Source organism: Sebastes umbrosus, chromosome 4, assembly GCF_015220745.1.
Source record: "Sebastes umbrosus isolate fSebUmb1 chromosome 4, fSebUmb1.pri, whole genome shotgun sequence".
NCBI lineage: Eukaryota > Metazoa > Chordata > Actinopteri > Perciformes > Sebastidae > Sebastes > Sebastes umbrosus.
Window position 1 is genome coordinate 14,828,710 of NC_051272.1, and position 23,792 is coordinate 14,852,501.

Sequence of the window (23,792 nt, forward strand, 5' to 3'; positions counted from 1 at the left end):
GTGAAGTAGTCGCGTAGCTTGAGGCTCGGGAATTGTACGAGAGAGGAGATATAACTTTATCTTTCAATCTTTCAACCATCACAACTCTGTGTAATAGAACATGTGTCAATTGCATCATAAATGTAGTTATAGAGTTGGTATGGTAAGTAGTAAGTATCTTTCTAGCCAAACAGCTACCATGGTGCTAACGTAGAAGCTAGGTGTCTCACGCTAACGAGCTTAGGCTGTGCTCTGCTCGTGATTGGCTCGGGTAGGTGAGTGGGCGGGACATTAATACCAGCACGGCTCTGCAGCTCTCCAGCCAACCAGCTAAAATGAATGGTTAGATAGTTTGCTAAAACTAAATAGCTTATAGTGAATAGTTAAAGGGACTATTTGTAAGATTCAGAAATGCTGCTTAACAGCGACACCTGTGGCTTTGAAATCAACGAAAGTCAGCGTCGGGCTCGCGCTTGCTCGCTCTAAATAGACATGAACGAGCATCGCTCAAAACAGTGAGGCGACACACGTCAGCTAAAACCACAATATCACTCTATATTTCACCTGCTTGGCAGTAATGTTAGCAGATCAGACGAAGGTCTCTCCATGAATCAATGCTGATCCTAGTGTTGGCTTTTCCTGCTCAGCGCAGGCTTCAGCAGCGGGGCTCCTCAACGAGTTACGTTATCGCCTCCCGACCGCAGCCGGCAGCCGAAGACACCGGCACCCGGTCGGTAACGAGAGGGTAACGTAACTCTCTGAAGAGCTCCGTCACTTCACAAGACACGGAAAACCTCTGTTGGTCTGGAGGAGCTGCAGCTTTTATTTCTGCACAAACGTCCCCTGTGCATTCACTAGATATTCTCAGAGCTAAACTAATTATTCTGCAGTGTGTAGGGAACGCGCGTTCACGTCTAGAGGTGGAGCGAGACAGCGAGGACGCGCGCGCATTCTGAGTGAAGGAGAGCAGGCAGCGGAGACAAGGCTCCGGCCACACGCGAGCGCGCATATGCGAACGCGCATGTGTGCCGACCCGCTACATTTATACGCTTAAAAAGTTACAAACAGTCCCTTTAAGTTAGGTCAAAATAATGGCAAAATGGTTAAAATAGTTAGCTAAAATGAATGATTAAATAATTAGCTAAAAGTGAATAGTTAAGTTGGCCCAAAATAATGGCAAAATATTTAAATAGTTAGCTAAAAGTGAATGGTTAAATAGTTAGCTAAAAGTAAATAGTTAGCTAAAAGTGAATTGGTAAGTTAGCTCAAAATAATGGATAAATGGTTGAAAAGTCAAACTTCTACGACTCCAAAAGGTACAAATGCAAACTTGACCAAACCAACATTTCAATTGCATGAAAAAAAATCCAAATATATATCATTAATAGTGTCAAATAAGATACAGTTTGAATTTCAATTCATATAAAACACATTTGGAACATGACTCTGTTGTCGATAAAGCGGATAAAAAGCTAATTTCATTTGACAGGGCTGTGAAGGTACATCAGACAAAAAGGTAATGGAACCACTGCATTAGGAGCACAATAACATTATGAGAATATCATCTACCATTAATTCCCAGGTGTAGTAAATTGATAGGCACGATTAGAGGGAGAGTTGATTGTCATCAATAATAAATGGCGTTTCAGTTGTTAATGTTTACGTGTGTGTGTGTGTGTGTGTGTATGTGGTGTTGGAGAACGCTGCAGGCACTGTGGTTTCAAGTGTTGTTTTCCGAGCACAGAGGAATGGCTTATTCAATCGCTGGGGGGGTTATCTGAGGTGACAGACGCAACATTTTTGAGTGAAATGTTTGCGTCTGATAAGATAGATAGTGATACAGAAGATGTATCAAGATGTCAGCTTGTGAAAGTCATCGTGAGGCTAAAAAACAAGTCATCTCAATGTTAATAATGTCTTCACCTCAGCCGACCCTGATGATAACATCTCTCCCTTGTTATGATAAAAATGCCTGCCTGAGAGAACATTAACTTTCTTTATACAGTGTAGCTAGAAACATGATTCCCTAGCACTGAACACACTGTCTTTTTCTCTGTACTATTTGTATGTATGACATGTTGCCAGCAAAGTACCAGCCTCACCATCTTGACTAACAGGATTATATGCTTCAAGAAGATTATTATAATTAAAATCTTTTGGCAAAAGTAATCTACACGTAGCATTGCCGTATTCTCCACCAAACATTCATTTCTGATACAAAAGGAAATCTGTAAGGCTCTCTATTGTACATGCGTTTTTCATGATCTGTTTCTAAGAGAATTAACACCTTCATGTGTCGTCTCTCTCTGTATCTTCCAGTCTGTGGTCCGAGTATCGACATCCGAAATGACATCAGCGAGTTCAAGCGGCTGGAGAACTGTACGGTGGTGGAGGGCTACCTGCAGATCCTCCTCATCAACGACAAGACCAACAACATCAACCAGGAGGTCTTCCGCTCCCTCAGCTTCCCAAAGCTGACCGTCATCACCGACTACCTGCTGCTGTTTCGCGTCTCGGGCCTGGACAGCCTCAGCATGCTCTTCCCCAACCTGAGTGTCATCCGCGGGCGCAATCTCTTCTACAACTACGCCCTGGTGATCTACGAGATGACCAGCCTGAAGGACATCGGCCTGTACAACCTGAGGAACATCACCCGGGGATCCATGCGGATTGAGAAGAACCCCGAGCTCTGCTACCTGGACTCGGTGGACTGGTCTCTTATTATGGATGCTGGGTCCAACAACATAATCAATGGGAATAAGAAGGCAAAGGAGTGTGACAACGTCTGCCCGGGCATCATGGAGGATAACCCTCTTTGTCAGAGGACGTCGTTCAATGACAACTACGACTACCGCTGTTGGACCTCCAACCAGTGCCAGAAAGGTAACCTGAATTCTATGATGTTTTATTTCATACTTTTATCTCAGCGGATAATGTCGAGAAAGCAGCTTTTAAATGTGATGTTTGCTAAATGCATTTTGATAACGGCGGCGTGCGACATTTTGTGACGCACGTACAGTGAATGCAGATGTGACTTTGATCTATGTAGGTGGTTTCAGGTCTTATAAACATTCTGAAATTGTGCATTTTTTGCACCAGCGAAACAAATCCCATGAATCTATGCAGTGTTTTTCCTTCATTTCCGTCAGGCTGCAGGATTGTCCACGGGCCAGTGCAAACATTTCCTCTCTGTTCATTATAGAGACCTTGTCTTTAGATCAGGCTATTTGTGGAGTGAAGGATGGCTGCAATATAGAGCACCGGGTATTAGAAAGGCATACTCAGTTGAGGTTAAAGCTGCTCTGCCAAGAAATGAGCTAGTCTACCTGTCTGGACCATGTCAGTTAAATATTTGCCTTAGGGACTTTTTGCAATTTATGAAAAGGGGTATATTGAAGAATTTGGAGGAGGGTCATCCTTGTATAACTTCGGCCCCGCGGTAGGGTCATGCATTTTTAAAAGCAGTTCAGAGGAGGGTCATAGCATCTATATATATATATATATATATCATTTAAATTCTGCGTTTGAATTAATTCAGTTATGTGTATATCTATTCAGTTTGTCTCAGTCATTCGAGTGTAGCAGCTTGTAGCAACACTACATATCTTCCCCGCTCTTTCTCTCTCAGATTTCAGAGACAGTTTGTGCTTTTTTTGATTAGAAATTGGGACAACCAGATCAGCCGTCTCACGCCTTTTCAAAACGACTATAGAAGGCAGTTCAAGCCTTTGTATTATTCTCCCGCAGCCCGTTTGACACAGGCAGACAGACAGACTAAGCTGAACTGTTGATGAAATGTTCCGCTCTTTCTGACATAAAATCCAACTATTTTTTTTAATATCATGTTTCTCGCTCCGTATCGCTTTTCATGCAGCTATTTTGAAGATATCAAGCTCCTAGTTGTTTCCTTAGGCCATCTATTCTTTATTTTTTAACATTTCTGCAAGGGTTCAGAGGGTTTGCAGAGGTTGTTTTTTATCAGAGGTTCAAATTCCTTCACAGACTGCACTTAAGAATAACACACAATGCCCCATTTCACAAGCTGAAAAGGTAATCACAAAAATTCAGAAAAGGCTATTAACATATCTTTAAATACAAAAACACTTGAGCTCAATTAAGATATCTTTAAAAGAATTGAAGTACATTAGTTGTGCTTTAATTTCATTATGTGTCGGTATCAAAAACATCACAAAAAAGTGCCAAATATATAATAATATATGATTATGTGTAGAAATGGTTACTGAGCAGACATTTAGATGCTGATGACTAGATATAATAGGACAAGTTCCATCTTTTTGCTGCTTTGCTTTGATAGTTACAGATGTTGTTTATGTGCGGTTTGGAGGGTGACATCAATGCTGCAGCTTCGACGTTGTGTACTATTTCCCTGTATTTGTTTATTTTGCATAGACTATTAACACATTGGTACTTGAGAGAGACAGGCCTCTTGTATTTCCCTCTCTCTGGAGTCTGAATATCCATACTGCACCGTGGAGTAAATAAAAGATATAGCCTAAAGATACATTTTTTTTCTCAGTGAAAAGGATTATGTCAAATTGACTGTTGTTTTGGCGTTGAAAACTTGTTTCAGACTCCTGCTCTGTGCCATTTTCTCTGTCCTCTCATGTGTGTGATATAATGGTGGGAAAATGTTCCTCCAGCCCTTTTCTATTAAAGACCTGTGTACAGCTCCCATGCTCAGTTGGGAGTCTTAAACACCACCCTCCTTCACCCCCCGGGACCCTCAGAACAAATAGTTGAAATCAAGCTTACGTCCTTTCCCTAGTGACCGTCTCTATAGAAAAGCTATGGTGTTTATTGCTGTGTCTCTTGTGTTTATTCTTGGATGCACTGACCTGTCGGAGCTCCCTGGATGTTGTCATCGATTCCTAGATCCATAAACAGCTGGATGTGTGAATTTCAAAAAAATAGTTTCTGGTTTTATATGAATATCTTTTCTTCAAAAAGCAAAACAAAAGTGTCCTAAATTTGTTTTATTCACAAAATGCAACATCGTGAATCACCTTAAAGTCACGTCTGCTCTTCCCACAGTTAGATACCATGTAGTGTTTTGCAGTCTGTTGTTCTCGCATGTCGGACTTAAGAGGCAGAGCGGCAGTATTGTTTGAACCAGTTCACTTCTCTGTGAGGCCCAGGCCGAGGTCAGGGTAAATGCATTCATCTAGAGGGCCCTGAGGTCTCAAGGCTGCAGATAAAGGCTCCGGGGAGCAACGCAGTGGGAAAAAAAGGAGGAGTTACTGAAGCAATAATAGGACAGAATGAAGCTAGAGCAAGTCTGCAAGCTCTGTTAATATTTCCGGCTTCATGCACAGATAACATTTCTGTCTTTTTAAAGGCTTGATGTGTCTACCTCTCTCCTTCCTGTTTAAGATTCCTCTCTCCTCCCTGCACCCCTCTGCATAATTGTCTTGTTTTTCTCCAGTACAGATGTTCCTTCAAGGGCATTCAGTGGTTTTGTAGTCAATATGGCCCGGTCTCCTCTTTAATTACACTACATGAGGAGGGAGTGCTGTCTGCCTAGCCTCTGGGCCTTTAGTGCTTCACAGAGCAACAACAGAACTCCTCGTTTCCACATGTTTGTCCACCTACCAGATACTTGTTTCCCGCAAGTTAGATGAAAGGTGAATGTGTACAGTATATGCTGCTGCTGGACAGAATAAGCCAAGTTAATGCTGTATTTGTGGCTGGATGGAAGTGAGTGGGACTGACTGTGTAGGGATGTGTAGATTGGAGCAGAGGTTGCTTTTTAGTGGCAGGCAGCGATGCGTAGAGAGGCCCTGACCGAGGAGCCGTACGCAGGAGGAGGGGCACTGAGGGGAAATGTCAGACAAATGTCAAGTATACAAGCTCTCGCTAAAGCGCAGTGCTTGGCTTGGAGGGTTGAAAAATGCCCGTCACTCCCCTTGTTTTTCGCCCCCCCCCTCCTCCTCCTCTTCCTCCTCCTCCTCCTCCTCTTTCTTCACCCCCCCATGCTTCCTCGTAAATCCTCCCTGCCTTCTCTGCCGCTGCTTTCCTCTCTTTCGTAACACGCTGTCTGTCCGTTTCTTCCTCACTTCTCCACTTCGCTTAGCCTCAGCCTGGATCTCATCTCTGATTGGCCTTGTCAGTTGTTCTGCTGGTGTTTCCTCCTCCATTTTCACCTCGCTCTGTTCTGCGGGGCTTATCAGGGGGCTGTTAACAGCTCTGGCTGTCAGATATCTCTCCGCTGTTTACTTGTCGAGAGACATTCTCTCATCACTGCAGTGGTCGCAGCCAACCGGCTTGTTTGGCCAGGCTGTGGATCCTTTGACACCGCACGCTGTTTGCTTTGAGTTTTGGGGGGATCCCGTGACTAAAAACTGCCTGGCTGCTTCAAATAGCCCCCTCAGGTCCCTGTGTTTGCTGCAGACAGGCCTCCCTTCTGCCCCTGAACCCAAGCCAAAGCCAGATAGACAACAAGAGGCTTTTAAAATTAGGCAGACGAGCAGGAAAGCATGCTGCTGTGTCCGTGCCCAGTCTCAGGGCAGGTTAGTCTTCATAGCTCCACAGGGAGGCACACACTCTCACTTTAATCCTCACATAGCTCACATATCTTCTCTAACTTACAGTTTGTTGTCTGATTTTAAGGAACATCATGTCCTGAGTGTTGTTTTTAGATATTGATAGACAATGTCAGAGGTCAAGTCTGCCTGTGAATGTTTAATGAATCATTGTCCGCTTACTGAAACTGCCTGTGCTTTTTGAGAAAGCAAAACGGAAGTTTACTTGATTGAAAGTGGTACAGTTTGCGTTTTAGCGACTGAGCTTACAGCGGTGTAATTGAAATTTGACGTAAGGAGACCTGCGGTCCTGTTATGCTACAGACAGTCTGTTCTCTGTGTTTCCTCGTTCTGAACCCTGAAGAAGACGCAGCGGAGCAAAAGCATTTTGGAGCCCTGGCAGTTGGGAGAGCTCTCCACGGGCCCGGGAGACTTTTGCATTTGATAATATGTTTATTCCCTCCCTGCCAGAGACCCACTTGATATCTCTGGTCTGAGTGCTCTGACCTAAGGCCACTTCACAGCAGGGTAAAACCGTTTCTTTTAGAGGATGAAGGGTAAGCAGGTTCAGACGGGCAGACAAAATGTTTTTTTTGTTTTTGTTTTTCTCTTTCTGCTGTTTTTGTTTTTGCAATTTCTACAGTTTGATATCTTTTGATAGAGTTGAGAAGGATAAGGCTGGCAATATATTATCTTTTTCTTATTGTCAACAAATCCCACAAAAGAACCAAAACCAACAATCTATCTTTCAATGCTTTCTGACTTCCCTCCTCTGTCTGTGGCACTCAGCCCCAAGCCCATTGGTGCCTACTCAAGACGTGATTAAAAATGGGTCACAAATAAATAGTGTCATTTACAAAATAAAGCTATGTCATTTTCTTTTAATGCTGGACACTGTAGGTTTTAGCAACGTTACTCAAACAGGAGGAAATTGTGAATTTGTTGAGGACTATTTTCAGCTGCGGATTTGGTGCACTAGCAAGTACTTACGATGTGGGATCGTCTCAAAATAAAGTACAGTGCCCATGTTCATCATAAGAAAGGAACCCGGTGCAGCGGTGTGGCTCATTGATGTGTTTCTGATCACTATGCCACTTAGGAATAAGCTAGGTTTTACTGTGATCAATTGTTGGTTTTAGTCTTTAGTCTTTACTTGAGATTTAGTAACAATAAGAAAAATACACAATATTACAAGGCTTTTAAAACAGCAGAGTTACATCTAGCTGCAACGGTTAGTCAACTAATCAATTAGTAGCTAATTTTTTTGATAATTGATTCATCGTCAAAGTCATTTTTCATTAAAAAAAAGGCAGAAAATGCTGTTTAAAAGCCTCTCAAATATGGAGATAACCTGCTTTTCTCTGTTTTATATAATTTTAATGTGAATATCTTTGGGTTTTGGACTGACGAAACAAGAAATTAAAGACCTCACCTTGGACTTCGAGAAACTGGAAAATAATCGTCACATTAATCGATAATGGAAACAATGGTTAGTTGCAGCCCTAGTTACATTCAACGCATTGTTAACAGAGATTTTCCTTTATATTTCTATTTTCACTGTTTGGTTGTTTTTCTGTCTCTCTGTGCTAATTAATTTAATCAAAACATTATTGACAAGAAAATATAAATTAATTAGAGAGAAAACAGAATGCAAATCCTCCTTTCCCCTCAGAGGCTTTTGTAAATTGATTCCTGGAGCTACCACATAGCTCGTACTTCTTGTTGTCAAGATTAGTTGCAGAAAAGATCGAACTGAGCAGGAATTATGCTCCGTTTGTGCTGGCTAAGAGCTAGATTTATTGATACTTTAGGTACGAGGAATGTATGTTAAGCTGGGAGGAATGAGCCTGCCCCTTTAAGTATATAAGGTAGAAATTCCTGCTGGCTTACTCATTGCAGTTGTGAGGGGATAAAGAGGGGGAAATACACAGCACAGGCTATATGTGCACACTACACGTGCAGGGCCATACAGAGACTATTTGTTGGCAATAGGAAGCAGCTAAACGTGTGGTGGTTATGATATATTGATGTAGGTGTATTTTGTGTTTGTCTGAGGGACTTCTTATGATCATCTGACAGTCATTTTTTGTTTAACCAACATCCAACAGCAGACACGAGGAAGCTTTTAAATATTTAATGGCTTTTCTGAAGCTTATCAATGTTCTGCGGTTAAAGGGACAGGATGCAGGAGTGGGCTCAAATTCCAGTCTTGACAGTCCGGTGCTTTCCTGGGGGCACACTCAGCACCATGACTCAGTGCCCATACATCTGATGTTTCCACCCGGCATGAGCTGCTCGCCTGCGCTCCGCTCCATTTTGTACAAAGCTTAGGCAGCGTGCCAGTGTTAGTGCCAAAGAGATGGCACTCATGTCGATCAGACTCATTCATTCCTGCCCTCCCACAACAACCACCAGACTAAAGATGGAATGATCAGATCCATCATGTAGCGTGTTTAGATTTGCTTTTCTGTTCACCGGGTCACAACAGCGTCCTGGGAAAGGAGAAACTGGGCCCGTGCTCGGTAGCATTTCAACACATTAGTGTAGACGGCTCTTTGTAGGTAACTTCAGTTAACTCTGGCCCTGCTGGTACTGTTTGTGTGCGTGCACGGCGCCCTTGTCTCTATTATTTCCCCGGAGGACTGGCGACTATTGATTCAGTGTTACAACTCTGTGGTGTCATTGAAATAAATACATTAAAGGAAGCAGACAAAGCTCACTTCACGGCAGCCCCTTCGTTCTCTTTGTGTTCTTAGACGCTTATGTCTTTTTAAACCGTGGTCCAAGGGCAAGAGAAGCAACAACAGGCTGTAAATAGGGATCAGTGTGTGTGTGTGTGTGTGTGTGTGTGTTAAAGAGAGAGCGCCGACACAACAGCTTCTCTTGTTATTCCTTTACTGCTGCACCTTCAGCTGTGATATGTATTGTACCTCAATTGGCAAATCTCTGACTTGACATCATCTTACATCAAATTTTAGCTATAGTAGCTAGGGCTGCACCTCACCAATATTTTCATTGTTGATTAATCTCTCGATTATTTTCTTGATTAATCAATTAGTTGTTTGGTCTGTAAAATGTCAGAAAATGGTGGAAAATGTCTTGTTTTGTCCACAACTCAAAGATATTCAGTTTACTGTCATAGAGAAGCAAAGAAACCAAAACATATTCACATTTAAGAAGCTGGAATGAGACAATTTTGACTTTTTTTTCTTAAAAGATTACTCAAACCGATTAATCCATTATCAAAATGACGATTAATTTAATAGTTGACAAATAATCGATTAATCGTTGCAGTTCTGTTAGTAGCAAATATGACTGTAGTTACAATAGAAAACAGGCTGTAATGCTAGTGTTATAGCTATTTTAGCAAATCATATTAGCATTTTTTAAAGGATTAGATAAATATTTGGGGAAATGTGCTTATTGGCTTTCTTGCAGGGATTTGTCAATACAGCATCTGTACAGTAAATATGAAGCTACACCATTTAAACACAATATGAGACCCCAATTCAGTTTTTTCACATTTTTAACAAATATAATACATTTTATTTGTGAGCTTTATAGTTCCTGGTTGTTACGTTTGGACGGAGCCAGGCTAGCTGTTTCTGTTTATCGCTCTTCAAACTCAATGCGGACTAATTTGGAACGATGTTGAAGCGGTGCTCGGACGGAGACGAACAGCGTTTGTAGCTGAGATGATAAAGAAAGAAAGCTCCGGAAAAGAGGCGGAAATTAGTGTGTCCACCCGGGTGTCATGTTTCCATCACTGCCGTTCGGAGCTGGAGTCGATAAATACCCGTGACTACTGCAGAATCATTTGTCTCAGGAATGAATGCTGATTGTAACCTTTCCCACTAAAGACAAAAGCCAGATGTTAGTAGGTTTTTTGTCCAGTGGGAAAGGGGCTTCATTCACTTTTTCTTTTCATGTATGTATCAAAGATCTAATAACCTAGTAATTACAATTTGCTGTCAATTTTGAGCAGAAAATACTACAAGTGTGCATTTGTGATTGCTTTTTTGTGTGTTTTCTGACCATCTACATCCCCGCACCCTCTGTTCCTCCACCTTCCTCCCCTCTCCTGGCCTTTGCCACATTTTCTCCCATCTAGGTCACATTCATAAATGTCATTCTTGGGAAGTGTTACCAGCCGATGTTAGCACATTCACCCAAAACACAGACCTTCCTCACTGAGTACCCAGAACCTGAGCCCTCTTAAAGCGAAGGGGAAAAACTCTGTTTGGTTACAAATAGTTTTTCTGCTCAATTGGTTTTATTGGTTGCCTTTGGACTTTGGAGAGGCCTGGAGCACGAGCGGCGAGTACGATTGGTCAGGGTGGAATTCTTTTTGCCTCACGCTTTAATTTGTTTTGAGTTCCTCCCAAACGCAAAATTGTAACTTATTATATTTGCCTCACTGCTTGAGCAGAGAGTGGTGACACTCATGAAAAGCCGCAGACACGTGTCGACTGCTGTTGCTAACTTTTAATGTCAACAACAGCGCCTTTCTCTGCATAATTCCAATTTGATTATTGCAAGTTAGCAAAGTTCATTCATGATGACATGGTCATACAGTGTGTTATTGTCCATGTATGAACAGCAGGGCTTATTGTCCATTGATGGCCGGCGCCGTGAGTTTATCCGACTCCTGTCCTCTGTGGCCTACAAAGGACTCCTCTCAAAGCACTGACAGATTGGCCTCTTTTCCTAGGTTTCCTCTCGTAGACTTGATTGACCAAAATAGGACCCGTGTGTCATGCTGCTCGCCTCCAAAGAGACTGACTGACACACAAACACATACGTCTCCTCTCTCACGTGCCATCCCTCTTCGTTTACAAATTTTCCTCAACTTGTGCCCAGGTTGTGTGAGTGCCCGCTGTGACTGTGCCTGCTGTGTTCGTCTCTGTGTGTGTGTGTTTGTGTAGTGTGTTTCCAGCTTGCTTCGTGCCTGTTTGAGCCACCCAGTGCCTCTGGTGATAGGCTGCCTGCTGCCTTCTGGCTGCACAGCTCGGAAGCCGTGACTCATCCTTTTTGCTCTCACCGCTCATTCATAAATCTGCGTGAATAGTATAACTTCCTCTCACAGAGCCGTGGGCCCCCCCCGGCTCTGTGGTAGGTTCCCTTCACTCCGGCTCTAAATGGCAGGAAGGATGAGGGCTATCTCCGCCTTTTAGTGACGCCTCTCAGCGAGGTGAGAGAGACGAGTGCCCACGTCTGCTGCCTGTGCCTGCCCTTGGCGCCGGAGCCGTGCCTCTGTCTGCCTGCATGCTCCGGCTCTATCCCTCCGTATAGTGTGCAGGCCAGACCAGCCATTTACTCACTGCTGGGCTGGCTTGGCAGTGCTTCCCTGGGAGATAATGTGCCATGCCTGCAAGTAAGCTCTGAGAGCACGGGTTAATTCCAAAGCGGAAAAAAAGAAATCTCCTGCTGACAAATCTCTCCTGCAGAGGTGAGGATGTACGCTGGCATACCGCGGAGAGAGGAGAGTATCCTGCTTTGCCAGAATAGTTAGTCAGGTTCACCGAGGTCATAGAAACACTGCTCCTCTATTTTCTTCCCCTGTTGTGTGTGTGTGTGTGTGTGTGTGTGTGGTAAGGAGGCGAGGGGGTTGGGGTGGGGGATCGGATCTACTCCCTCCACCTTTCCCTCCACACATGGCTGAAATGTGTGTTTCTTTGATCCCCTTCCCAAGGGCATGTCGGTGTGGGATGTGTCCTGTTTTTAAAGCTTTGTGACCATATAGCTTTGGTAGTAATAAGCTTTTGTTTGACTAGGGATACATCTTATGAAAGTTATTGTACAATAAGTAAAGATCAGTTATTGTATCCTGCAGCAGCTTAGCTGAGGATGAGTCACGAATCTAAAGGGTGTGTTGTGTGCACAATCTATAAAAGAGATATCAAGCAGGCTTCGGCGTGCCAGCGGTGTTTTTGCCGTCTGTTCATTTTAGGAACATGTGCACAATGAGGAGATAAAAGAACATCATAAATTTACAAAGGAGGTCTCATGAATTACACAGCTAAATGAAATGCGTGCGACAACAACTCACTTCCCCTCAAACCCTTTCTTCCAGTTGCCTGTTAACCAGCATGAGGATCGACGTTATATTAGCTCCAAACAAAAGTTTTGATCATGTCAGCTCTTTACAAATCTTCCCCCATATGTCTTTCAGTGTCAACAATCCATAAAGCAGCCTGGCTTGTCTGATGTCATTAGTCTGCTTTCTGTCAATGACTGAAAAATGACCTTGACCCTGTGCGGTGCCTCCCCTTCCTCTCTCTCTCCTCAGCTTGTTTGGGTGGGATCCCCAGGGCCTAGTGCAGTTGTCAGCACGCAGCCTAATGGGCACAGGTGGCTGGGGCTCCTCTGCCTTCTCCAGCCCTCTTGGCATGACTCTCTTGGCAGAGCGGCAGCTCCTTGGCCGGCCGCCTCAATGGGCCACTCCAACACAGCAATCACCAGTTGGTGCTTTGTCAGCACTGAGGTGGCCGAGGATGAAATATGGCTATCAACTTTGAAATATGGCTCCTCCTGTAGAGAAATCCAGCAGCGTGTGAAGCGCCGCTGGGCGATCTATACAGTGCCAGAATTCGGTGTATTTCTCCTTCCCGTAGACGCGGATGCAAATGCGATTTTACTCATGATGACTCTCAAAAGTGATGACATGTTGCTGGGTCATCCCTGGTTCGCTCATCACTGGCCACAGCGGAGCAGAGAGTCCGAGAAGGGATGGGGAGGGCGGGGGGTTCGGTTGAAGAGAGAAACTGTACAGCTGTACTGCACCACGCAGCAGTCAGACAGCGGCTTGTTACTGTGTCAGATAAATATAGAGGTCTCTGGAGCTCCCCACTGCAGCTCTATCTCTGCCTGCTGCTTGGAGGGAGGGAAAGGCCGCGTCACCTGGGAGCTGCCACTATCCTCATTCATCCTCGCTAAATTGGCTTTAGACTCGCAGGACATTAAAGATTATTGTGACTCTTTGGTGGCAGATAGGGTAAGGTAAGGTGACAGGACAATTTTGTCACCGTTTTCCAGTAACCCCACAGGACACCTGCATGACAACACAGTGCTGACTCATAATGAGATCATCAGAGAGATTTGTCATGTAGGCTGGGGCTGGGGGATGTGGTTCAAATAAAGATCATGACAAAGACTTTTTCCAATATTTGTATACATCACAAAATAGCAAGTGTATGCAAAGTGCCATTTAAAACAATTTAATCATTTTTAAATGTCATTTTTTCAATGCTGTGAGCACCACAAACAAAACTCACCTCTATTGTATTTGAGCGGTCAAAACGTGGGCACATCAAACCAATCTGTATGGCTAAATAATAGGACTCAAAGTTAAAATACACATAGGTCCATGACAGTGTCCTAACTGGCCGGGAGTGACGCAGCACCCTGGAGCGTTTTGAGCTGAACTTTTGTCAGACGTCCTGTTTCTATTAATTTCTGAAGCATGAGAGAGAGAGTGGCAGCGACTCCGTTATTGACTCCGGCTTAAGTAGGAAAAGTTGACAGAGTTTGGTTTGTCCGTTCTGGGCTACTGTTGTACGGTCATTGTGGTGAAATAAACCCAGGGTGATACGGCAGCCCGACCAGAAGAGACCCTGAAAGGGTTTATTTCACAACAATGACCCGTTAGCTGCACATTATCCCTCTTATTACACGACTACTTACTTAAGAAATCAATAATTTGACACAAAAACGGTCCGCCAGAGTCCAAGTTCAGAACTGCGGCCATAGCAACGGTCTGTTATAAAGTTGTTATAACAGTCCATAGAACGCCGTGATTGACCAATCAGAATAGAGTATTCAACAAAACTGTGTAATAAGTAGACATAAACGGCTTATTCAGGTAACGGAAACACAATGATTCTTATTATCTGGTGATTATACACTAAAGAAAACATACATATTAATATTATATTCCATTTCTGCCAATAGATCCCCTAATTGTTACACACTGGTCCTTTAAGTGGTTACGTAACGTAACGCTTGCTGTTAGGACGCGGTGTCACTCTGGGTTTGGGATTGCTTGTTATTTGGGGTGAACCGACCCTTTAACTGCAGTTTTCCTGGAATCATTCATTTGGACAATAGAAGTTTATAAAATTACATAAACATGTCATCATAATACAATTTAAGGATGATAAATGGTGATATTGATTAATATCTCAGCCCTAATTTAAGCTTCCTGGATGTATGTGTGTGTGACCTTCCCTGTTGAGGGATCTGCTGTTCAATGATGATCTCGCTTACCGCTTAATCGCTTAAGAACTCATTGACCCCCGCTGTTTGTTGTCTGTGTGTGTTTTCGATACTATGCATCCTCCTACAGTATGGCGGCCTGGCTCCTCAGGTCTGCTGCTGATAGAGCAGAATGGATGCCTGATGGGAGGTGGAGGTGCATTAGCACTCCTTTCATCTGCTCCGTCCTCTTGTGTCTGATGAGAGCGCATTTGTTGATAAGCGTCCAGCAGGCCTTTTGAAGTCCCAGTCTGGACTCGTCCCCCCTTCAGTTCCAATGCCATCCCCCACCACACACTCCCATTAGTGCATCAATTACAGAGACAAGGCTTGCTTGCACTTGAGTGTGCGTCAGGAATCGCCTCTCTCTCTCCGCGGCTGTCTGATAAACATGACAGACGCTAGCCCGCAGCTTGCATGTAAACACCGCCCATTCTCATTCATATTAAAACACACTCACACTCTTTTGCTCAGCGTAGCCTCTCCTCGCTACAGTCACCAGCTTTGGCTTTTGTTCTGTTACACCTCTCCGTTTAACTGTGATGTGGTTTGAAAAAGTCATGACTTGCTCTTGATGAGTCAAGTCAAAAATCCACCATCCCACTATGATGCGGTAAAAACACACTTTGCTGTGTTGTGGTCCGTGTCTCAGCCCTTCCCAGCAGTGAGACACTGTTCTGTCCTATATGTAGTGTGTTGTGAGCACTTTTCCAGACCAGACATGTTCTTGCTTGTAAAAAGCTTGTTTTTGCATTCCACCTACCTCCCTGCATAATATATGGTATTATCTTCCAACCCTTTTCTTCCCTTCTCCCTTCCTGTGCCTGTGTGTGTGTGTGTGTGTGTGTGGGGGGGGGGGGGGGGGTTAATGACACAGATGCTCCTATTTAGGAAAACCCCTCGAACTTCATCCTGCTTTGACTCTCTCTGTTGTTTTCTCAGCCGGTAATGGAGGGACCACAGAATTTGTGTTTATCTGCTGTTTACGCTCGTAGCTACAGTACGGACGCACATGAAAAATATCAGTTTTCAGTGGAAAGGAATGATGCCTTAAGTGTGGTAGGGAGGCAGAAAAAAAAGATGCATGGTTCAATTTAAAAACATTAGCATGGCGTTCTTTCTGTACATGAAAATGTCCTTATATAAAGGGGAGAGCCACATTCCTTGTCACATATCCAAATGCTGCATTAGTGGAAGTCCGTCTCTGTTTTCTTCCATTGCAGTGAACAAAACTAGAAGTCTTTTGTTACTTTTCTTTTGTTTCTATTGCCTCATTTCCACTGTATGGTTCGGCTCGACACGACTCAACTCCCTGTTGGCACTTGTTCCTTTAGTTTTCTCTATTTCATCTTCAACTGCGGATAGCAACCCCTCAGTGTACGTGGGATTCTCAGCTGATCGCCATAGTGACGCTGCGTGAAACTGCACTGACATCATCTCTCAAAAACACTGTATTGATTTTTAATTAAAAGTTTACATGTAAAGATTAACTCAGTTAATCTATCATTTTAAATATATGCACCATCTCAGTGTATGTGCCTTCTCAAAGTAGTGTTATGATGTTGGATGTTACAGTAAGTAAACTTTTTTTACTCCGATTTTATGCATATGGTGGTGTTCTCTTCATACTATGACAGTTCTCCTAAAGTTTGATTTAAAAAATTACAGTAGCACCTTGCTTACTGTATCGCAATCTATCCCAATATATTGAATTGTAACCCCTGTATAATGATACGTATCGTATCGGCAGATTCTTGCCAATACACAGCCGTAGAACGTCTTTTAAACCTGTGTTGAGTGAATACAAAAATTGTGGCCGCTATTGGTGGTAGCTTGGTTCTTTAAAACTGGCGGGTCTGTGCAGTGTTCTGCAGTGTTTTGACGCCACCTTCTCGTATCAGCTCAGCTCGCTTGAAACCTTGACTGAGGTCGTACTAAAAAAAGTACCAGGTACTATCCACAACCTTTGCTAATGGAAAACCTAAAAAGAGCGAGTCCAGTTGAGTAGAGCCGTACTATGCAGTGGAAATGTAGCCAATGAAGGACACTTTGTGCCTTTGTATGTTGTATTTACTGTGCAGGGTGTAGTGCTATTTTTTCTTTGTCTCCTTTTCATTGCAGCAATATACACAACTTTTTGTTTAGGAACAATACAATAGCTGAATCTGAATGGTTGTTTTGAAACATTTACATTCCAGACATGCTTTTGACATTTTTTTTCTGTTTATAAAGCTTTATCCAAATCGGATTGAAGGTCATAACTCAGTTTTGAGAGCTCAAACACAAAAGCCCCGTTTTCACCATGTTGGCACGGCAACTTCTTAAGGGTCTTAGATTAACTCAATAAACTCAGCGTATGCATTTAAAACCCAACTCCTGATGTGTGTCATCCTGGAAATGAATCAGCAGCAGGGAGGTGTGTTAGACGGGATGTGTGTCACTGCCTCCAGGCATGCGTATGGCATGTGCTCTATGTACTGCATGTACTGTATGTATGTGTCTGCATGCCTGTTGCCGGCTCAGGCACAAAGTAGCTTTTGTTCAAGCAACTGTAGTATTGTGACGCTTATGTTTTTGCTCTGCGTGTTTGAGTCATTCATCCGCACTGCAGAGTGCCGTTTCCTCAGGCTCAGATTTATGCATGTAGGGATTTTTCCCTTCCCTTTCTTCTGCTCCATGCCATTTTTCAAATGAGTGGCTAATTTTGTTTACATCAGAGTCATTAAGTGGTGTGATCAGCTTGCCAGCAAGCCAGTGGTCCAAGCCCAAATACCATCTGCGATGTACCGCACAAATGGACAATTGTAACAAATGGTTATCATTAGATTAAACATGAAACAAATCCCCCACTTTCCCCCATTTCATTATGTTTTTGTTAAGTGCATGTTCACTCATTCTGTGCTACTCTCTTCAATTACTGTCTGTGCTGAAACACAGAGGTTTTCTCACCAACAGTGAACATCCCTTGAATGTATGATGAATTTCATCTTAAGCAACCCCACACACGAGTTCAAGTAACACTTGGGCATGGAGGCTTGCATATATTGACACAGACATTTAAACACAGTTGACCTGTCGTACAGTCTTTGAGAGTTTCGGATATGTGTGGTCATTGAGTGCAGTTGAGTAGACAGACGGCTTAGCCTGAGGCTAAACAGAGACATCCACAAGCCTGATATTTCCCCTTTTGGTGGTGGGCACAGAGTGTCCTGGCCTGCCTAAAGCACGACATCACAACAAACTTTGTTCATAGCTCAAGTGAGTTCAGATGGGTTCTGTAGATGTTACACAATCTGCACAATACCAGATATTTGTATTTTTATGTAAAGCACTTGATAAATCTAGAAGTAGGGCTGTCGCGGTGAAGAAATGTCCCCTACGGTGATAATGATTGGCTCAAGAGCACGCAGTATGTGGTATTAGTGTTATTTGTTTCATTTTTTCAAATTGCTTAATTTATCCTGATTTTAGTACTATATAAATAAGCTTTATTGTTAGGCTATGATTAGTTTTATTGTTGCTTTTCTATAGAATATATAAGTTAATTATTCTATTATCTAGAGAGGATGGAAGGATTGGATTATTGGGCAAAAAGTGGCAGTGACGAGCGTAGCGTTTTACCCAAAGTTGTTTCAACTCTTGGCGGCCAGAAAAAAACTCTGAACGTACAGCGCTCAGTGCAGAATACACGCTCATCGCCTCGTCACGCTGCTGGATGAAGAAAAAATAAAAAGTGAATAAAGCGGTTATGGTGTTTGCTTGCCTGCAGTTGGCTTGTCGGCATTGCAATATTGCGGTTATTGCGACAGCCCTATCATTGACCATAACATAACATGAATACACCACCTTAAGCCACTTATCTGACATTGTTGACCAGTTTCAGGTTACACTGTTACTGTGCAAAGATTTTGACAGGTCTGACACCCTGTATACACTATAGCGACTGAAGCCAAATGTCTGTTTTTGATCTCAATTCCACCATTTCATCTGTGACAACACGCCAAATTTGCTGTCAATTGGAGCATATTGCCGGGTCAACTGGCCGAAGCCTGCTCCTCTGACGCACTACGACTTTGTATGTGCATGAGAACAATAGAAAGAGAGTGTGTAGGGAGTGAAGAGAGCGTGAGACAGACTTCATTTTATCACCGAGGTGTGGAAAGGTCGGTGAATTGCGACATTAGCACTGGAGAATCCATAACTCATCTCCAAGTACGCCGATGAGAGCGGTGGGTTCAATGGGAGTACTTATTTGGACCATTATGGATTATGGCTGAAAATGTGAACTCTCGCTGGCAGATTCATGTGATGTCAGAGAAAGGACTTCCTACAAGCTAGGAACAGCTCCAGCTGTATGGGAGTCTTCAAATGTGTGCCCCATACCCCAAAACTTCAAACTCCATAACTCCTAGTGATTGGACGCCCATCTCATTAACGTCTTGCTTGGGAATTATACGGGAAAGATGCATCATAAATAAACTGAAGCTAACTGTGATGTTTGAATGCAAGAACATCAGGACTGTATCAGTCCATTCCCTTAACCAATATTCATACTGACACTTTAGTGGTGATGGAAGCAAAATCAGTTGAACTGAGAATCTGCTTCTCCAGAAATCCACCTGCTTCTCTGTTTCTTGGGGGACAGGAAGTCCTGGTCGTAAACGTAAGGAATCCGTTTGTACCAACAACGTCATACTAGCATGTCATGAAGGAGGTTAAGTAACGCTCCAACCTTGTGCTTAATTTTAGCGAGGGAAAATTGGCATGGCCATTTTCAAAGGGGTCCCTTGACCTCTGACCTCAAGATATGTGAATGAAAATAGGTCCTATGGGAAACCCACGAGTCTCCCCTTTACAGACATGCCCACTTTATGATAATCACACGCAGTTTGGGGCAAGTCATAGTCAAGTCAGCACACTGACACACTGACAGCTGTTGTTGCCTGTTGGGCTTCAGTTTGCCATGTTATGATTTGAACATATATTTTTTATGCTAAATGCAGTACCTGTGAGGGTTTCTGGACAATATTTGTCATTGTTTTGTGTTGTTAATTGATTTCCAATAATAAATATACACACTTGCATAAAGCAATCATATTTGCCCACTCCCATGTTGATAAGAGTATTGATTACTTGATAAATCTCTCTTTAAGGTACGTTTTGATTAGATAAAAATGTGCGATTAATCGCGATTAACTATTTTAATTGACAGCCCTAACAGATATATTTCTATTTATTATTAACGATGTAAATTCTGCTTTTATTCAGTTGTTAACTGTGAGCAAGAAAACTAACAAACTAAAAACCTCCTCTACATGTGCTTGGGTGTACATGCCGTGTGGATGAGTCAGATCGTGAGCTACTGGTTTGGCACCAGTGTCATGACTGGCACATAGAGGAACAGTTAGATCTGTGGTATTATTAGCATTCTGTGTCCTCTGGATGCCTCCTGGTCATAAAAACAACCCAGCTGCTCCCCGGGCTGAGGTACCATATAGAATAACAAACCGGAATGTTTTTACACCTCGTGGTATACTGGCCAATGTTTTAATTATGTGAAAGTCTAAAAGGTGGCTGGCGTAATTACACCAGCATGATGGCCTAAGAAAAAGGAAATATTTCAGACCACCAGGGATGCTTTTGTGACTGTGACCTTTTCTAGTCACTGCCTCCACTGCTACATGAGTTTAAGGATTAATAACCGTTTTTAAGCTCTTGGAATTTGCGTTTACGCATTTTTATTTCAATAAGGGAATTTTTCAGAAGCTCTCATGTGCAATTTTGTCTTGTGTTTTTTTTTCCTTCTTCTTCTTGTGGAGAATCTACACTAAAAAGCCCCAATCTGTGGCCACACTTTACAAATCTTAAAAACCTCATTAACACTTTATATTAACATCAACTATCCTACTACAGTATTTGTTTCAGTTCAAGCCACTTAGCAGCACACACTAGCCTTTTGTGATTTTTCATCAGAGTAGTAGGTGTAAATATCAAAGGAGGTTACTTCTTCCTTGCATTTAGTACGTGCTCTTTGGTGCTGCCATGGAGACAGACACCTCTACATTCGGTGCGTCACTTTGTGCCTGCGGGTGTCAGAAAATGCTGCACACAAGCATGTGTTTAAACTCTTAGCTCCGGTGCAGTGGGAGGAAGCGGCCTCTCAGGGCACAGCAAAGAAAGGCAGCGCAGCGGCCTCTTTTTTTTTTTTTTTAAGTGCAGCGACGTAGACGCAGCTCCTGATTTATGGAGTGAGTATGAGCTGGGCGGGTCATGTCCTGCCAGAGAGGCCGGCTACTGGAGGAAGAGAAGGAGTCAAGAAAAAGGATTGAGACTAAAAGAGAAAGGCGGAGGTTCTCATATCCCCACCCAGCAGTGAGGTCACATCCACATCCATATAAGACAAGATCAAACATGTCGGTCACCCCCATGGTCCAAGAAATAGCCCCACATCTCTGGTCTATGACCAGACCAAATGGTAAAGCTTCCTGTCAACTAATCTCCACCAGCCTAGGCTGCTGAAAGAGTGAACGGAGAAGGAACTGAAATGTAAATATTTAAAAACTGAATTGAAAAATAAACTAAAAAACAAACAAAAAATAAGACTAATAATAATATTAGCACATTTTATTTATAGAGTGCTTTTAAGGGTACTCAAAAACAGTTATAAGTTAAAATGATTATAGAAAACACCGCACAATATATAACACAACATTAATCACACATTAAATCAGTTCTAAAAAGTTGAGATTGGATTTGTGAAAACGGTCAAATCTATCCTTCCGTTGTCTGTATTTGTTTTTTATATATGTGTGTATACTTATATATACTCACTTATATACTTTTCACACCAGAATTAGTGCGTATCTGCAGGTTTTTTAAACAAGGTAAAACCTGATAAAAATAGGCGATAAACTCCTCTGCCATTGTGAGTATGCTTGTGCTGTTGCTCTGGCCTTTCTATTTTTTTTTTACGCCACAGGCGCAACCGGCCGGCACCGGAAGCACGGTTAGTAAACACTGTAAATGTTACTGTGGTTACTTATTTTTTTTTTTTTTTTTTTTTTACATCTGTTACTTATTCAATCTCTTTCAAACTCTCAAACCAGAGTTGGAGATTGCTGGAACAGTGGAAAGAACAACAAAGACGGTTTCGATGAGTTTTATTTTGTGTCTGTCCAGTTTAAATGAAGTGAGTTTTAAGCCGATCATCCAGGTAAAATTACTGTTGTCTGACTGGAGTCCGGTGGCTTTGAGTAGTAGAGCATATTAATTGTATGTTTTGTACTTTAATAAATAATAATAATTGTCCAAATCCATGTTGATTTTGTTTATTATATATTCAACGCTCGTCACATAACGTCGCGCCGGAAAAATGTTATGTCATGTTGCCCTCACTGCTGATCGGAGCTGGTGCTTTTAAATACTCCTGACTACTACAGAGTCATTTGTCCAAGGAATTTATGACGATTGTAATCTTTCCCACTTAAGACAAAAGCCAGATGTTAGTGGGTGTTAGTGGGGTTTTTTGTCCAGTGGGAAAGGGGCTGTAGAGACGCCAATGAATCTCCGTCTCCGTCGTGTGTCTGTAATTGCAACAGAGGCATTGTGCTGGGAAGTGTGTTTGTCTGTGACATTATTTCATTCGCTCTCCTTTCATTTTTTTTTCTGTCAACTAAGTGACACACCCATTCCAGGAATCTCTGGTGGTTTTACTGACTTTAGCTTTCTCATGTAAATACTTAACCCTCTGAATGGCCCAAAATTAGGATTATCGTAGTGCAGATTGATTCAGGATATTGGCGACAGGCCACCGTGGGGATGGTCTGCAGCGTGGCATTTTCTGACATAGCTCAATGGAGGAGGTCTCGCATGTCTGCCTTTGTGGTGGAGAAGGCTGTGTTTGTGTGTGTGTGTGTGTGTGTGTGTTAGGAGGTGGAGTAGGGGGTGGGGGGAGGTGGGGCCTAAAGAAACAACGGCGACTGCTCTCGGGTCTGTCGCCTGTTCCCTGCCTCTTGGCAGTAAACTTGATCAGCGAAGAAAAATACACGCTCTGCCTTTTACAATGCAGGCCTTTGTCTCTGGTCGGCATCGGAACCGTCAACCATTTTGGAAATAGTTTCCAGCTTATTAAAATGCTTCCAGACCGTGACTGTTGAACCAGTGAGTTTTCCAGTTAATTGCTTGGCATCCTTCCCCATCTTAGGTCTGTCGTGGGCATCCTCGGAGAGTAAAGGCTTTCTGAATGGAATTACAGGCTGGTGTTGTCATCTCTTCACATGCGGCAGGGTATCTCTGATCTCAGACAACTGAAACACATGTGCTTTATTGTTTCAAGTTCAGTTTTCTCCCCTCCTTATGTCCCAATCCTCCCGCCCTCATGACTTTGACGAACTGTGAAGATCAAAAGTTCAAGTGTGGCCTCATACCCTCATCAGTGCCCGGTGTCATTGTTCCATCCAGCTGCGCCACTCAGCAGAAATGAATTAGCCTTTTTGTGCCAATGGCCTCTTACAAATAGCCATTTATAGTGTGTTAGTTTAGTTTGGACTCTTTATCTAAGTCAGTTAAACCACAGACTCTATTAGGTAATGCAGTGATTCTAGCGTCATTGCACTTGCAGTTAATATTGGTCACTCAGCATCTGACACGGGGCTACTCGGACTAACACTAAAGCCAAGACACCTCCTCATTGTTTCCTACATCGACAGTGGAATCGGGATTACATCGAGGAAGTAATTAGATTTCTGTGTTAGAATATTGGCACAGAAGTGTTTTATTTAATCCGAGTATCGGTTATCATTACTGCTATCACTTCTGAATTGATCCCTTAGAGGTAATAGGTGCATGGCCCCTGTGTTATTGGATCCAGTGCCTTTCATTGCTCATCTGGGCAGACTTTACTCGCCGTTAACTGCTCTTCTCTCTTCTCTCTTGTCGAATGTGTGCCTGTGACCACACGGGCTGAAGGACCATAAATCTGCTAATTGAGTTTTTCTAAAGTGTGCTGCTCCATTACATCCA

At 42.9% G+C, this 23,792-nt stretch overlaps 1 protein-coding gene across 1 annotated transcript in view; it reads left to right on the forward strand.

Annotated features, from left to right (window-relative positions):
- igf1ra (insulin-like growth factor 1a receptor) overlaps positions 1–23,792 on the forward strand; it is an 88,127-nt gene that overhangs the window by 10,050 nt on the left and 54,285 nt on the right. The window contains exon 2 of the mRNA XM_037768743.1: positions 2,299–2,862. Within this exon, the coding sequence (XP_037624671.1) occupies positions 2,299–2,862 (564 nt within the window). The remainder of the gene's footprint in view (positions 1–2,298; positions 2,863–23,792) is intronic.